This window comes from Macrotis lagotis, chromosome X (genome assembly GCF_037893015.1).
Source record: "Macrotis lagotis isolate mMagLag1 chromosome X, bilby.v1.9.chrom.fasta, whole genome shotgun sequence".
In the NCBI taxonomy this organism is placed as follows: Eukaryota; Metazoa; Chordata; class Mammalia; order Peramelemorphia; family Peramelidae; genus Macrotis; species Macrotis lagotis.
In genome coordinates, this window is record NC_133666.1 from 552,066,967 (window position 1) to 552,083,112 (window position 16,146).

Sequence of the window (16,146 nt, forward strand, 5' to 3'; positions counted from 1 at the left end):
CCTCACAAGAAACAGTATAAACTGACACACCAAAAATGGAATAACAATAAAAACAGCAGGTCATATCTATAATGCTTTAAGGTTTGCTCAGTTGTTTATATGGATAATTTCTTAAATAGGAACTGGCCACCAAATGGAGGAATATTAGACTTTTCATTGATGTGCGGCTCTATTAAGAGTTCATTTGACACAGCACAATTTAACTGAGGAAACTCACATAACAAGTTGGAATGGCAGCTGTCACAAATATAATTGAGGCTTGCATTCCTTGCTGATGTCTTAGAATAATTGTGTGGAATCAAAGAGAGTTTGATTACCTGTGGATTCAAGAGATACGGTGAGGTTGCAGCTGTTGCAAGAACATATTGCTTCCACTACTTGACATCAGTTCCCTGGACCCACACCAATATGTACCATGGACAGCACTCAAGTGCTGACCTTGAGGGAAGGAAGAGGTAGATACAGAGTCAAAAAAGAAAAAAGGGTATAGGTATGTGGACAGGAAAAGGGATACGGAGGAGGGATCACAGAGAGCCCTGATAAGAAGAAACAAATAGCACTTGTCATATCTAATAGCTGCTTAGTAGATGCTTATTCATTATTGAATTCTTCTCAAAAAAAAAGGAAAAGGAAGAAAGAAGGAATAAATACCTAAAATATTACCATCTTGTAATTTCACCTGTAAAAGAAGGAAAGAGCTATGGCTGGGTATCACTTGATTTTCCTAAATCAAAATCATTGTTTCTTTTCTTCTTTTTTTTTTTTAAATCAGAGTTGGACTACTGTGCTTCCCTTAACCATGGTTGCCAGCATGAGTGTGTTAATACAGAGGATTCTTATTCCTGTCGATGTCTGAAAGGATTTAAGCTGAACCCAGATAAGAAAACATGCAGGAGTAAGTCCTTCATTGTATCAGTCAAGAATGGCTTTTTCTCCTCTGTATCGTTGTCCTGGAGTTTCTTTGCTATTTTCTAAGGAAAACTTGATAAAATACACTTATACACAACCACCCCAAACTTTTGCCTGACATGTGTATTATAATTTTATAAATAATATTCACTCATTTAGTCTATCTCTACTTTTGTCTTTTTTGGGGGTGGGGGAGACTCTGAACCTATGTGGAACTAGTATACCATTCCTAGTATGGAATCATCTTCTAATAATGCATATTAGAGTTCCTCTGGATCTTAGTCTTAGGGTATCAAGAGGTTAAGAAAATAATCAGTGATCGCACTGTTAATGTATGACAGAGGCAAAGTTTGAATGCTTATGATTGTAGTAGTACTTTTAAAAGGTGGTTACTTTTGAAAATTTACAACAAGCTTATAATGTTCACATATTCATCATACACATCCACTTCTACTAATAATAACTCATATTTATGCAGTTTACAAAGCACTTTCTTCATGACAATCCCTTCATGTAAGTTGTGCTCATATTTTTATGTAATATTTATTTATTTAAAGATGAGTGGCCTAAGGCTCAGGGAAATGACATGATCTGCCCATGGTCACACAATAAGTTATTATAGGAACCAGAATTTTAAACCAGGATTCCTGATTCCAGGTCCAACCTGCATTCCAGTATACCACACTAAAAAGTATTTTTAGTTCTTGAATTCTCTTAATGGGTTTATATAGAGTCACTTGACTTTAGCATTCACATGAAATGACCAGAATTCTTATATATAGAGAGACAACTCTACTGTCTCTCACTTCCAGATCCCATGACATTTAGGCTGCCCCATAAGAGCCACTAGTGCCTATGATAAGGAGAGGCACAGTGGGCATTAATGTTTTCCAAAATTTGATGCTATACCCTTTATTTTACTGATTGTTATTGAGTTGTTTCAGTCATGTCTGACTCTTTATGACCCCATTTTGATGTTTTCTTGGCAAAGATACTGGGGTGGCTTGTCATTTCCTTCACCAGTTCATTTTATAAATGAGACACCAAAGCAAACTAGGTTTTAATGACTTGCCTAGGTCATATACTTTAATTTTTTTTTTTAGGTTTTTGCAGGGCAAATGGGGTTAAGTGACTTGCTCAAGGCCACACAGCTAGGTAATTATTAAGTGTCTGAGACCGGATTTGAACCCAGGTACTCCTGACTCCAAGGCCGGTGCTTTATCCACTGCGCCACCTAGCCACCCTGGTCATATACTTAATAAGTATCTGAGACTGGGTTTGAATTCATAAAGATTAGTCTTCCTGATTCCAAGCCCAATGCTCTTTCCATTGTGCTACCTAGTTGCTCTGATCATGTGTCAACAAAATTTAATTATATAATTCAGTATTGCATAATTTGGTATTAATTATGTTTGCATATAAGATATAATTTATATTTTATATATTTATGCATTTGTATTTAACTACATAATTAAATTTAATATATTTTTTCTGTGAAGAATCATATATTGCTTATGCACATTCTAACCCATAAACTTGTTTTAATGAATGTTGCAGAGTTGCGCTTCATTAGTAATAGTTGTATAACCTCATTTTAAAATTAAAAATGAAATACTATACCTTACTGAAGAAGATAACAGTATGATAACAGTGTTTGAACACAGTCAAACATCACATAGAAATTTTAGTTTCATTCCTACAGAATGAAAAAACAATTAGATGGGATAATTTCTACTAGACCACTCATGCACAGAAATGCAAGAGTTATATTTTGCTGCTTGGTTTCTTCCTGATATTGCCTACAACTTTTTCCATGGATGTGTGTGGTTAATTGCACCCAGGAGAACTCACCCATAGGTGACTTATTTACTGGAGTTATGACTCACTTTGATGCTTCAAGAGAACTGTGGTTTTTGCCAGTGTAGGGATCCCCTAAGTCAGATCACAACCCCTCCAATGGTAAAGTTGAGTCAACAGGAATTTATTAAGCACTGGGCTAAGTGCTGGAGATGCACAAATATCCTGCCCTCAGGAAGCTCACACTCTATGTACATACAAGATATAAAAGGGTAAAGTTAAGGTGAATGGCTTTGTGAGTTGTTAATGACCAAAAAGAAGCTCATTTCTGCAGAAAGAATGCTGACCCATTGAGCTAAGCTTATCCAAGACAGACACCTAGTTAGTCTTCATACTTTTTTTCAAACTTTTCAAGCCTTACACAATCTGTTCCCCCTTGCACTCTGAAAACAACAATTTTAGAATCCAGGGTCAAGCTCTGGATCCTGAGGTATCAGAGCAGAACTTTTTCTTTAATTATTTTTTAATTTAAGGCAATGAGTTTAAGTGACTTGCCCAAGGTCACACAGCTAGGCAATTATTGAGTGTCTGAGGTCAGATTTGAACTTAGGTCCTCCTGACTCCAGGGTCGGTGCTCTATCTACTGTGCTACCTAGCTTCCCCAGAGCAGAACTTTAATAGAGGAAAGGGTGGTGTGGGGAGGGGATATGCATTTACAATTACAGGCTCTGTGCAAAGTGCTTTACAAATATTATCACATTTGATCCTCACAACAACCTGGGAAGTAGGAACTATTATTAGTCTTATTTTACAGATGAGGAAACTAAAGTAAACAGAGTTTATGACTTGCCCAGGGTCACACATCTAGTAAATGTCTTAGGCTGGATTTGAATTCAGTTCTTCCTGACTCCAAATTCAGAACTCTATGCATTGGCTACTTAGTTGAGAAAATATGGTACAGTCAAAAGCATACTGGCTTTCAATTAAGAGGACCCAGGTTAAAATTCTAGTTCTGGCACTTATTGTCTATGTGAAGTTAGTAAACTAATTTCTATGGACTCCAGTTCCTCTTCTGTAAATTAAGACATTTTGGGCTCCAAGATCCATTATAGACTTACTGTATAAGCTTATATTATACTCCTATCCACTTATACTCAAGAGGTTACACCTGTATGAACAGAAAGAGAATATCTTCCCAAAAGGCTTCATTGTGTGTTACTTTCTGAATGAAGCAGAAACAAGTCTTGAAGAATGCATTTCAATCTGTAAAGTTCTCAAGATTTCTCTCAACTTATCATTTTGTACTTCCATCTTCTAGAAGGGCATTCAAAATGAATGAATCTGCCTTTCTTGTGGGCAGAGGTATTGGAACACCTGTTTAGAGATGGTAATTGAGTAAGAGGGGCAGACAGAGAAAGAGACAAAGAGGAAGAGAGAAAAGAGAGAGAAGAGAAAAAAGACACACAAGACACACACACACACACACACACACACACAGAGAGAGAGAGAGAGAGAGAGAGAGAGAGAGAGAGAGAGAGAGAGAGAGGTTTATCTTCCAAAGACTAACACAGTCATGACTTAAACAAAGATGATGTACATATCTGCCTACAGAATGATGTACTGTATGTCCTAAGTACCCCAGATTCTACATGAATTGTAGATGTATCAGCAACCTCTCTAATTGAATGCCTCTTTTTTTCACAAGTAAAATTGTGGTTTTTCCCTAGAGCATAGCATCTTGATCTACCCCTACTCTCTAGTATCTTGCCTCCTTATTTGAATTTCTGCTACCTAAGACAACAGGACATTGGGACTCAGGACAGTGGAAGAGTGATAGAAAGAGTTCTGGGTTTGCACTCCATTCCTGGATTCAAGTGTCAGGCCTCACATTTATTCGCTTGATCATAGGCAAATTTCTGATCATTTCTTTCATCAGTGAAATGGGGTTAATAGTCCTCCCATTGCCTACTTCACATAGTTGAATTGTGAAGAGTGTGAACTGTCATTTTTTAGTTTAGATTTCAGCAGATTGCCAAAGAGGTCACAACACAAGAGATTAAGCACTCCTGCTCTAGAATGGTTTTTAGAATACGTCAAGAACTTTCAGAAATTAGGTCAAACAAGTGTAGCATATTGAGTCCTGGAGTCTCTTGGATATGCCCATCAATCTTGGTCAAGTCCAACCATATGTGTCATTCTCTAGCAGTCAAGTCTGTCCTTGTTTTGGACAGGTCTTGTTCTCTGAGGCCATATGACCAAAGGGGTAGGATGGCTTTCCTGTTGCCCATTTAACTTCAGTCCATGCAATCCAAAACACATGCATTACTCTCTCTCTATCCTTTCTGTTTCTGTCTGTTTCTCTGTCTTGTTATCTGTCTCTCTCAATGTCCTCATCAACTCATGGGTTCCGTTATAAAATATAAGTGTAGCATTACAAAGGCTAGCTAGGTGGTGCAGTGGATAGAGAACTGGGTTTGAAATCAGGAAGACTCATCTTTGTAAGTTCAAATTCGGCCCCAGACATTAACTAGTGACTGGTTAGTCTGGCAGTTAGGTCTTCCTAATTCTTGTATGAATTGATGCAGAGTGAAGTGAGAAAAGCTAGGAGAATAATTTATACAATAATAACACTGTGTAAAATTGAACCATTTTGAAAAATATATGAACCCTGATCAGCACAATAGCCAACCATATTTCCAGATAGACTCTAACACTTCCTGAACATAAGAATGTTCTAAATATGCAGAATGAGAAATATAATTTTAGACATGACCAATATGAGAATTTTTCTTTATTTATACTTGTTACAAGGGTTTTATTTTTCTTTTCATTTTTAAAAAATTTGGTGCAGAAGAGGTGGGGAAAATGTTTGATATTATAAAAATATAATTTAATGTTTTAAAAAATGAACAATATAGTATATTGCTCTTGGAGGGGCAAATATGTGTTTTTTTCCTAGCCCAAGAGGCTGGTCCTATCCCTCCAACTTCCTCCATAAGAGCTGAATTCTCCCTACCTCAACCCAACCCCAATCCATACCAACATTTCTTTCTAAAGCAAAGATCATCTCAAATCAGTGAGGGAAAAGAATATGAATTTTTGTCCAGCATAAACAGAAGGTAATTTTTTTAATTTCAGGGGCATTTTTTCTCATACTCTTTTTTTTCCTTCAAATTTCATTCATAGGGTTCATTCAATTTGTAATTTTTTCACAACCTGAAAAACTGTCAATGGAAAGTCCATGATATACCCTATTTTTTCTCCCCTTCCTTCTCGACTTTCTTTTACAATCCATAATATGTAACACTATCATCATATTTTCAAAGCATAGATCATTGGGGTCCTGATGAAAAACATGAAAGCCAGGTCTCAGCTGCCTAAAGAACAGGGAACTAGTGATCCGAATCATCAGAAAGTCTTCCTCTCACATACACCACATATCCTTCGGCTGTAAGACTATTGACTTCATTAGAACTGATTGGGATTCACTTTAGATGTGTGATAATATCTATTCTGTGTATCACTTGAAAAGGGATTGTCTATCCTACTCACTTGGCACTTCTCATCCACTGCCTGGTTAATGTTGAGCATTCTTTTCTGCATGTCTGTCTTGTCCCCTCTGCTGGATTCCATATTCACTGAGGGTAGAGACTATGTTTTATAACAATAATAATAATAATAATAATAATAACTTAGATTTTTTAATGTACATTACTTCATTTGATCTTTATGACAACTCTGTGAACTAGGAAATACAATTGTCATGATTTCCTATTTTAAGTATGGGGAAACTGAGGTTTGGAGTTGTGACTTTTATAAGACAGCCCTTACCTCTCCATCCTTCCACACTCACATCCATAGTCCAATTCTAAAAATGTGAACTTTCCTCCTAATGCTCACTTTTTCCCAATCAGAGACAACTGGAGGGAGTATGAAGGAGAGATCAGAAAGGTACATTTGCCAGGGCTCTATCATCTTTGCTAGTCTGAGTTAGGATTTACATGGTGCTTTAGGGATCAAAGCACTTTAAACTTTTGATTCCCCCTAACAATCAATCAATAAGTATCTGACACTTTTTTAAAAAACTCATATCCTCCTGAATTCTATTAACCTCTGTCTGTCTCAGTTTCCTCAATTATAAAATAGGGGTAATAATAGTGCCTTACTTCCCATGGGTTGTTGTGGGGATCAAATGAGATAATGTTCATAAAATGATTAACACAGGTAGTAGGGGTTTAGTAAATTCTTTCTTTATTTCTCCTGACTCTGACTTTGCTGCTTGGTTCACCATACCACCTAACTGCATGGTAGAACACCAGATCCCAGGGACACCCATTGTCTCAGGGCTCCAAATACCAGAAGATTAGAGTACACTATCCTCTACCCGACCCAGCAACCCCTCCATCCCTCCTTTCACAAATCCAAGGATATGACCCCAACTCTAGAGGCCCCCCAAAGTGTGGATGGCTAAAGCAGCTGCCTCTAATTCTCCTTCCACACTAGCTCTTCCTGACCTTAGGATACATTCTCCCACTCCTTTTCTCACAAACACACCCAAGCCTGGATCTCATTAATACTATGCCAAACATGTTAAGATCACCAACACCCAAAGAAGATATTTTCACTATTAAAATAGCCAAGGAATTTGAAGACACCTAACAGCTGTGGGTGAGAGAAGCTTGTCTGAAGGAATAAAAAGACCTGAGTTTACACCCTACCTCTGACACACACCAGCTGTGTGACCCTGCCAATCACATAACCATACAGAGAGTCTGTGTTAGTAAAAAAAGGTCAAAAAATTAAAATTTAGAGGACCAGATACTTCTCTCTTCCATTTCAATGGCCTGGGAATCTAACACAAGGTTATATAAGAAGTAATACCGGTGCTCAGTTGACTATAGTAAGCTGTTTACCTCTTGCCCATCTTAATTACATAAAGGTTGAATTGTCACTGAAGCTAAAGGGGCATAAGGAAAGCTAAACTGTACCTGCAGTCATGCAACCCAGTAAGACAAAACCAGCCTCCAACCAGGAGCAGAATGGAAGAAATACTCAGAGAATGGTAGAAAGAGATTCCCACTCAGTCTTGTTTGCTCCAAGGTTTATCTGGGAGAATTCTCTATTCAATTTTGTGTGCTATTAATGCTCCCAGAATGCCATCAGTATGATTATAAAGAAGTCTTGGTCACAACATTTGAACATAAAGCCTTAAAGACCTGCCCTACTCTGGGCACCTCCATTTGGTATGATCTCAAATACTTTTGAGTTACTCCAAAATTGAGTCAATCCTGAAGGATTCCACTTTCTACTATTTTTTTTTCAGAGCCCTAAACTTAGTGACAGGAAATAGAATTGGTTGAGGAACATTCCTGCAAGGAATTACAACCATCTTTTAAAAATTTTATTGCTATCTTTTTTTATATTACCCTCATTTCTGAATGTGCAGCTAGATGACTTAGTGGACGAAATGCTGGATCACATGGCAATATGGCCTCAGACACTTACTATCTATGTGACCCTGTTTGACTGTAAAATATGTAGAGAAGGAAATGGCAAATACTCCAGTTTCTTTGCCAAGAAAACCCCAAATGGGGTCACAAAAGGTCAGATGTGACAGAGAAGACTGAACAATAACATCTCTGAATCTATCTCTCTCCTATCTCACTAGGGAAGCTATTCTTTGTTAGAAAAAAAAATCAAAAGAAGAAGAAAAATAAAAAAGCATTCAGGAAAAGTAACCCTATGTCAGACAATATGTGTGATGTTTCACACCCATAGTATTTCTTCTCTGCAAAGGGAAAGGAGAGCTTAATTATTACATTACCACCATGTTCATTGACCATTAGGTTTGTAATTAATCTCACATGGGCTATAAGATCAGCGATCTAGGACCAAAAAGAACTCTCTAGTCCAACTTCCTTTCCCTATTTTATGAATAAGGGAATTGCTGTACAAGGTAATATAGGTAATAAATATCAGAGACAAGATTTCAACCTAGGTCTTTATGAGTCCATGACCACAACGCTTTCCACTGTCACACTTTTCCACTGAGTAACCATAGGATTTTAGAGAAATTAGGTTAGCAACAGAGGTCAATGAAAAGGAACATGGTGGGTATGAGGAGGTTACCATCCATAGCCAAAGTGTAAAATGAAGAATGCCATAAAAGATGGAATCAGGGACATGGAGGACAGGAAAAGGAGTGGGGCAAGAGTGAGAAATAATGGATGGTTCCCAGGGCTACACTAGTATCCAGGATACAGACGCCATCCAGTCAGTCAGGTTGATCCTTATCTAGGGTTCAGGTGTACAAGAATTGTACAAGGTGAGATGATGTGGATGAGCCACACATTTTTACAGTGAGGTGAGACTCCATACTGATAGGATCATGAATTCATCTATCTACAATATGTAAGAAGGTGAATGATACTTTATGGACTGATCCTTTAGCTTTCAGATTCAGAGGCACTGTGGTGTCCGAACAAGAAGCAGGAAGCCCAAGAGGAACAATACAGTAGTAAGAAAGACCCAAGTTCAAATTCAGTCACTTAATACTAGCTATGTGGTCCTAGATAAGTCATTTAACCTCTGTCTGCCTCAGTTTCCTCATAGGTAAATGTGAGTAAAAATAGCTAACTCCCTGAGACCCTGGGCAAATCATTGAAACTGTCTGTCTGTCTAATAACACCTAGTTCCTAGGGTTGTTAAGAAAACCAAAAGAGATGTTTGTAAATCATTTTGTAAACTTTAAAGTGCTATGTAAATCCTAGCCATTCAGTGGAATAGAGCAGGTAGATGACAAACCTGGATTAGGAAGACCCTAAATTCAAATCAGGCCTCAGATACTTTCTGCCTGGGTGACCTTGGGTAAATCACCTAATCCTGTTTGCCTCAGTTTCCTCATCTGTAAAATGAACTGGAGAAGGAAATGGCAAACGACTTCTGTATCTTTGCTAAGAACCCCATAAAGAGCTGGACACAGCAGCAAATTAAATGGAATATTGATAATTGTGCCACTTAACCCCTGAATGATTTTGGACAAGTACCTCCTCTCCTTGAGACTCAGTTTCCCTATAAGTTTTATGACAGAGGTTAGAGTATGTGATGTCCAAGGTTCCTTCTAACCCTGACAATCTATGAATCTGTGACTGATTCCTGAAATCCCTTTTCTTCTACCCTGGGGACCGTTTTTGATTTACTGTAAATATGAACAGCTGCAATTCCAAGTTGGTAGAATTCTCTCAGGCTCATGATCCACCCAAGCCGTCTGCTTAAGAAAGACCTCATCGCAGTCCTGATGACCACAGAATAGACTAAACTGCCAGGGCTGGTGTCTCTGAGGAACTCCTAGCACAGAACCAGGGATGATGTGAAACATGTTTAACAACCAGCTCTCCCCTTTTCTTCAACCCCCCAAAATGTGCTTAACATACTTTTATGTGGAATCTGTATATTTAATATAGTCGCCATCACTTTAGAATAATCAACACAACAATAAATTGAACTTTGCCAATTTCTTAGGTATAAATGCTCAAATTGACAGTTTAGCAACTTCTCCCCAGTTTCAGCTGACTTTAGCACAACCATACTAGTCAGAACCATTGTTTGAAGTTGTGCTTCAAGACAGTTCAGAAAAACAACTTGGGCTTTCTCCCTTCCCTATGCCATGTGAAACCTGTTTGGGGAGCCCATTCTTCTCTCTATGGACAGCAATGAACCTTAAAATAGACTCACATCTCACCTCAGATAGTGACTATGTGATCACAAGTCAGTCATTGAGTCTCAGTTCTCTCAGTTGTAAAATGGCTATTAAAAAAAACTGTACCACTACTTCTCAGAATTATTGGGAGGTTCAAATGAGATAATATATACAACCCGCTATATAAATGTCAGTTATTGTTAGGCATTTCTTTTTTAGCTCAATGAATAGAACTCTGGACTTGGAGACAGGAAGTCCTGAGTTCAAATGTGGCCTCAGACTAGCTCTGTGACTCTGGGCAAGTCACTTCACTCTATTTGCCTCAGTTTTCTCATCTGTAAAATGAGCCTGAGAAGGAAATTTCAAACCACTGAAGAATTTCTGCCAAGGAAACCTTAAATACAGTCACAAAGAGTTTGGACACAACTGAAATAACAGAACAGCTTCTTTATTCTGGCAACTTTGGGCAAAGCACTCAATCATCTTCCATGTCTCCTCCCTACCTGTGCTGCAGGGTAAAAATGAGATAATAGACCTGAAAGCATTTTGGAAATAAAACATTAAATAAAGTCAATGTAGAGAGAGAACTCAATTATAATCTTAACTACCCTTCAAATTATTTTCAAATTTTGACTGCAAAATATTAAATATATATGTATGTATATTATATATATATATATATATATATAATCTTTTTTGATCTTCATAAAAACCCATAACAGATGGAAAAGGTGAAGAGTTGTCCAGGGTCACACAGCTACTAGGTGTCTGAGTCAGAGCTCTCACTCAATGTTCTTGACTCCTAATCCAACATTCTATCCCCTGTGACACTCGTGTTTACATACCTGGTCTTACTTATGTACCTGGTCTCATTTATATACATATTGTTGTTGTTTGTCCTTCGTTCTCATAGAAGACCATGATATCAGGGAGATGTCATGTAAATTGTATTTTGAGTGAGGGGATGCTGTACTAAGTAACCAGTCTCACTTTCTCCTCTAGAATCATCTAGGTCCAGTGGACAGATATGAATCAGGATAACTGAAGATGATACTGGATATGAGGCAATCAGCGTTAAATGACTTGCCCAAGATCAAACAGTGTCAAGTGATTGAGATCAAATGTGAACTCAGGTCCTCCTGATTCTAGGGCTGGTGCTCTCTCCCCTGCCCCACCTAGCTGCCCCATATTCAACCATATATATATGTACATACACACAGATATATATATATACACACACACACATATGTATATATATATAAATGTGTGTTTATACATGTAGTTTCATTTTATCACGCATGACAAGTAATATAAATATTATGTTCCCCATTTTACAGGTGATAGGGACATCTTTGGAATCAGGAAAAATAGGTTTAATGCCTGCTTTAGACACAGATGAACTGTGTAGTTAATAACAACAACAACATTCGAAGCTCAGACCTGGATTCGGGAAAATCTGAGTTCAGATTCAGCCTCTTTTACTAGCTCTCTGACTCTGGATATATCACTTAATCCTTGCCTGCTTTAATTTCCTCATGTGTGAGATGGGAATAATAATAATACCACTTATTCCCAGGGTTATTGTGAGGATTAAATGAGATAACAATTGGTAAACACATAACACATAATAAACAATTAGTAAATGTTAGTTATTATTCACTTCCCTCTCTGTAGTTTTGCACTACCTCCAAAGAGGTAGATGAGAAGTATGATGGATAGAGTAATGGATCTAGCATTAGGAAGACAATTCAAATTCAGCTTCAGACATTTACTAATTGTAACCAAGGGAAGAGACAACTAGATGGCACAGTGGATAGAGTATTGGACTTGGAATCTCTTTGAGTTCAAATCCTGCCTCAGGTACTTACTAGCTATATATGCCTGTGCAAGTTTTTTAACTCTGGTTTCCTCATCTGTAAGATGAACTGGCAAAGTTTCCAGTATCTTTGCCCAAAAAATTCCAAATGGGGTCACAGAGTCAGACAACCTGAAAATGATTGAATAACAACAACAAACCCTGTTTCCTCAGATACTAATAGCCCCTATGCCCTACCCACCTCCCAGAATTGCTGGGAGGATTAAATGAGATATTTATACAGGGTTTAGTGCAATGCCAGAAGATGATTAATAAAATGTCTTCTATTTTTTTTTCCCATAGCCATCTTTGTGCATGGTCCAGTGAATAGATACACATGAGAATTTTTTAATGTTTTCACATTTTTCAACCAGGGAAATAAACCACTGATAGTAAATGGCTAGAGTTTAACTTTTCATGTGCAACAAGAATGGAGTTTAAATGAGGAGAGGTATAGAACTAGTCTATTACAATAGCAAAATCTGGGACATCATTAAAGATATTTCCAGTGGAAATGCTGCCTGAATTTCATCTTGAGTTTCTTGAGATGGATGCTATGATTAGCATCTGGGCAAGGCTAAGTTTTTGGAGTCTTGTTAAATGTAAATGCAGTTCCTCACTCTCATTCTTTGGCAAGATCAGTCATTGTTGATCTTTCTCCTACAAACCTATGGTGTTTGCAAACATGGATTTTCCCAGCTGCTCTAAAAAGCTGGTTGATGTTCATGTTACACAGTTGGTTAATATACACATTAGACAGCTAGTTGATATGCTGGATATACAGATGTTAGTGTTTGAATTACACAGAAAGAAGAGCAGATTAGCTTTTCTCAACATAAAACAGGTTTTTTATTCTTGTTTTGAGTTGAGGGGGAGGAATACCAAACAAACAACAATCTATGGAAAAAGACATGATAGAGGTAACAGACACAGACCAAGAGTCAGTGCCTAGCAGATGAGTTTCATTTTAGGTAAGCCTCCTGAGGGCTGGAACTAAGTCTTCTGCCTGATCTGTATGGTGCTCTGCTTATTTAAGATCCACAGGATCTTAATGATGAAATTAGAAAACTGATAATGATGAAAATAAATAGCCACTCATTAACTCTTATTGTTTAATGCCTCCATGAACCTTAGGATCCTGGAATGTTTTAGAGTTGGGGGAGATTTTTTTTTTTTAATTCCTAAGCATTGTGGTATAATAGAAGGAATTCTAGACCTGGAATTAGGACATTTTTATTGTTCAGTCATGGCCGATTCTTCTTGACCCCATGGACCATAGCATGCCAATACTGTCCATGTGGTTTTCCTGGCAAAGATACTGGAGTAGTTTGCCCTTTCCTTCTCCAATAGAATAAGGAAAACAAAAATTAAGCTTTGTACAGGGTGACAAACTAGTGAATGTCTGAGGCAACATTTGAATTCAGATCTTCCTGCCTCCAGGCTTAGCACTTTATCCATTAGGCCACCTAGCTACTCCAAGAATCAAGAGATGCTGGCATTTAAATCTCTGGACCAATAATTACTAGCAGTGTAATTTTAGGTAAATCACTAAAAGTTACTGAGCTTCAGTTTTCTCATCTGTAAATGGAAAATATACAACTGTAAAATGTAAATTAGTTCTTAGACTACCTGCCCCTCTGGGTTGCTGTGACAAAGGTGCTTCAAATTCCCAAAGTTCTGTATAAATGGGATTTTTTTTCTAATTAGGTCTAAATTCTTCATTTTACAGCTGGGGGAAAGTAAGACTTGGGGAAATCAAGTGAGTTGCTCAAGGTCACACAAATAGTAAAAATAAGCATGATAATAGTTAATATTTATAATACTATAATGTTTACCACACATTTTACTTATATTATTTTCATTTGTCCCTCACAACAATCCTGGGTTGTCAGTGCTATTATTATTCCCATTTTATAGATGAAGAAATTGAGGCTTAGTGTAGTAACTGCTCTAAGGGTTCCAATGGTAGTATCTGAGGCAAGATCCAAAAACTTCACTGTATCCACTCTGCTATCTAATTGACCTAATTAAGGTCAGAGGACAGGATTTGAACCCAAATCTAATGACTTGAGTGTTTCTACTGTACATCTTAATCACTTACTGTTGAACCAAGCCTAGGACTCAGATTGTCTGACCCTTCCCCCCCTCCCCAGACCAATGCTTTCATATTCTCCTTCCATCTCACTGTAGCCAGTGTTTCAGGAGCTGCTTCAGGGGCCCCAGTCACTATTCTAGAACCAAGGAATTCACCCCTACTATTTTTATTTTGCTCTTTTCAGGAATCAACTACTGCGCTCTAGGAAAACACGGCTGTGAGCATGAATGTGCAAATGCAGAAGAAGGCTACTACTGCCGGTGTCATCCTGGGTATACCCTGAACCCCAATGGGAAGACTTGTAGAAGTGAGTATTCAGTCCAAGCTAACATACATCATCCCACATTGTTTAGGTTAGGGTATTCAAGGATCACAGGGGATCTTCTCCCAAAAGCTTTAGAAATAATAGCCAAATGACCTTCTTTTTGTTAAGGGCAGCACAGACACTACATTCAGTAACAGGCAGATCTTTCAATCAGCAAACATTTATTTATTTTTTTTTTGTAAGGCAATGGGGTTAAGTGGCTTGCCCAAGGCCACACAGCTAGGTAATTATTAAGTATCTGAGGCTGCATTTGAACTCAGGTCCTCCTGACTTCAGGGCCGGTGCTCTATCCACTGCACCACTTAGTTGCCCCCAGCAAACATTTCTGAAGGGTCTGCTATGATCCAGGTTCTGGGAATAGAGAGACAAAATGAAAGAATTCCAGTGAAAGAGGTACTCATTATCCCCAAAGTTGTTCATTTTCTTTTTAGATAGTTCAATGGTCAATAAATTATCAATAAATAGTTAAACCCTTTTTTACTATGTGAGGTTCTGTGCTAAATTGGGGAGGCAAATATGAAAAAAAGACAACATATAAAATGAAGCTAAAAAGCTGGGGATGGAGAAGAAGAAAGAGGAGAGTCATGAACCAGTGTCACAGGCATAGAGGGGAAAAGCAATGGAACCAAATGAGAAATGAAATTTCTAATCTTAACTCCCTCCCTTAAATGGAGGTTTGGGAATTCATGACCCCATCCTCCAGTCAGTGGCAGGGGTAGAGTTTAAAGATAAGGACTACCTTTTCAAGAGAATGAGGTTTCAATAATTATTTCAATAATTAATATCAATTATTAAATAATAATTCAATAATGAAGCTTCCAATAATGGCTCCCTGAGCTATGAGAGAGAAATCTGATTAGTGTAGCTAGGTAAAAAATGAGTAGTTCTCATTAGTTTTTGGAAGGGGGGTCCCCCCACTTAAATTGAGCCCCCATCTACTTCTCAGGACTTTCCTTCCACTTGCTGCTCCTAGTTTTACACCCTTGGGTCAAGCAGAAATCTCCCCTTTCTGTGTAACAATGCTTTAAACACTTGAAGACTTAAGTTGATTTTCATGCAGTAGTATCATTACTAACCTTTTGAGACACACAATTGTCTTATTATTATTAAACATGGAAGAAAGAAAGGAAAACTGGTACAACAGTCTAAGCCAGTCTAAAATAATAAGCATCTCAATTACCAGAAAACTGAGCCGAGTACAGTGAGGCATTTTCTTTTTAAGCATTTTCTTAATTTCCTCATATAACAGCCCACAACAAAGCTCTATTGAATGATGTAAGCTCGTGGAAAAATGTAGACTTCGCCAACTGGAAATTTCTGTAGCTTTTTACAAGTCATAGTCTCCACTTTGCTTTCTCTGGCCAACAAGGCTGGGAACGACAAATGTTGAATCAGAATGGATTCCTGTAAATTTGTCATATTGGGGGGCAGGGGTGTGGAGAAAAAGAAGAGCAGTGATTTGTCCT

At 37.8% G+C, this 16,146-nt stretch overlaps 1 protein-coding gene across 2 annotated transcripts in view; it reads left to right on the forward strand.

The window, feature by feature from the left end:
* Window positions 1–16,146, forward strand: part of MATN2 (matrilin 2) — a 210,364-nt gene that overhangs the window by 140,573 nt on the left and 53,645 nt on the right. For both annotated transcript variants that reach the window (XM_074200464.1, XM_074200463.1), the window contains exons 7-8: window positions 773–895; window positions 14,540–14,662. In XM_074200464.1, the coding sequence (XP_074056565.1) occupies window positions 773–895; window positions 14,540–14,662 (246 nt within the window). The remainder of the gene's footprint in view (window positions 1–772; window positions 896–14,539; window positions 14,663–16,146) is intronic.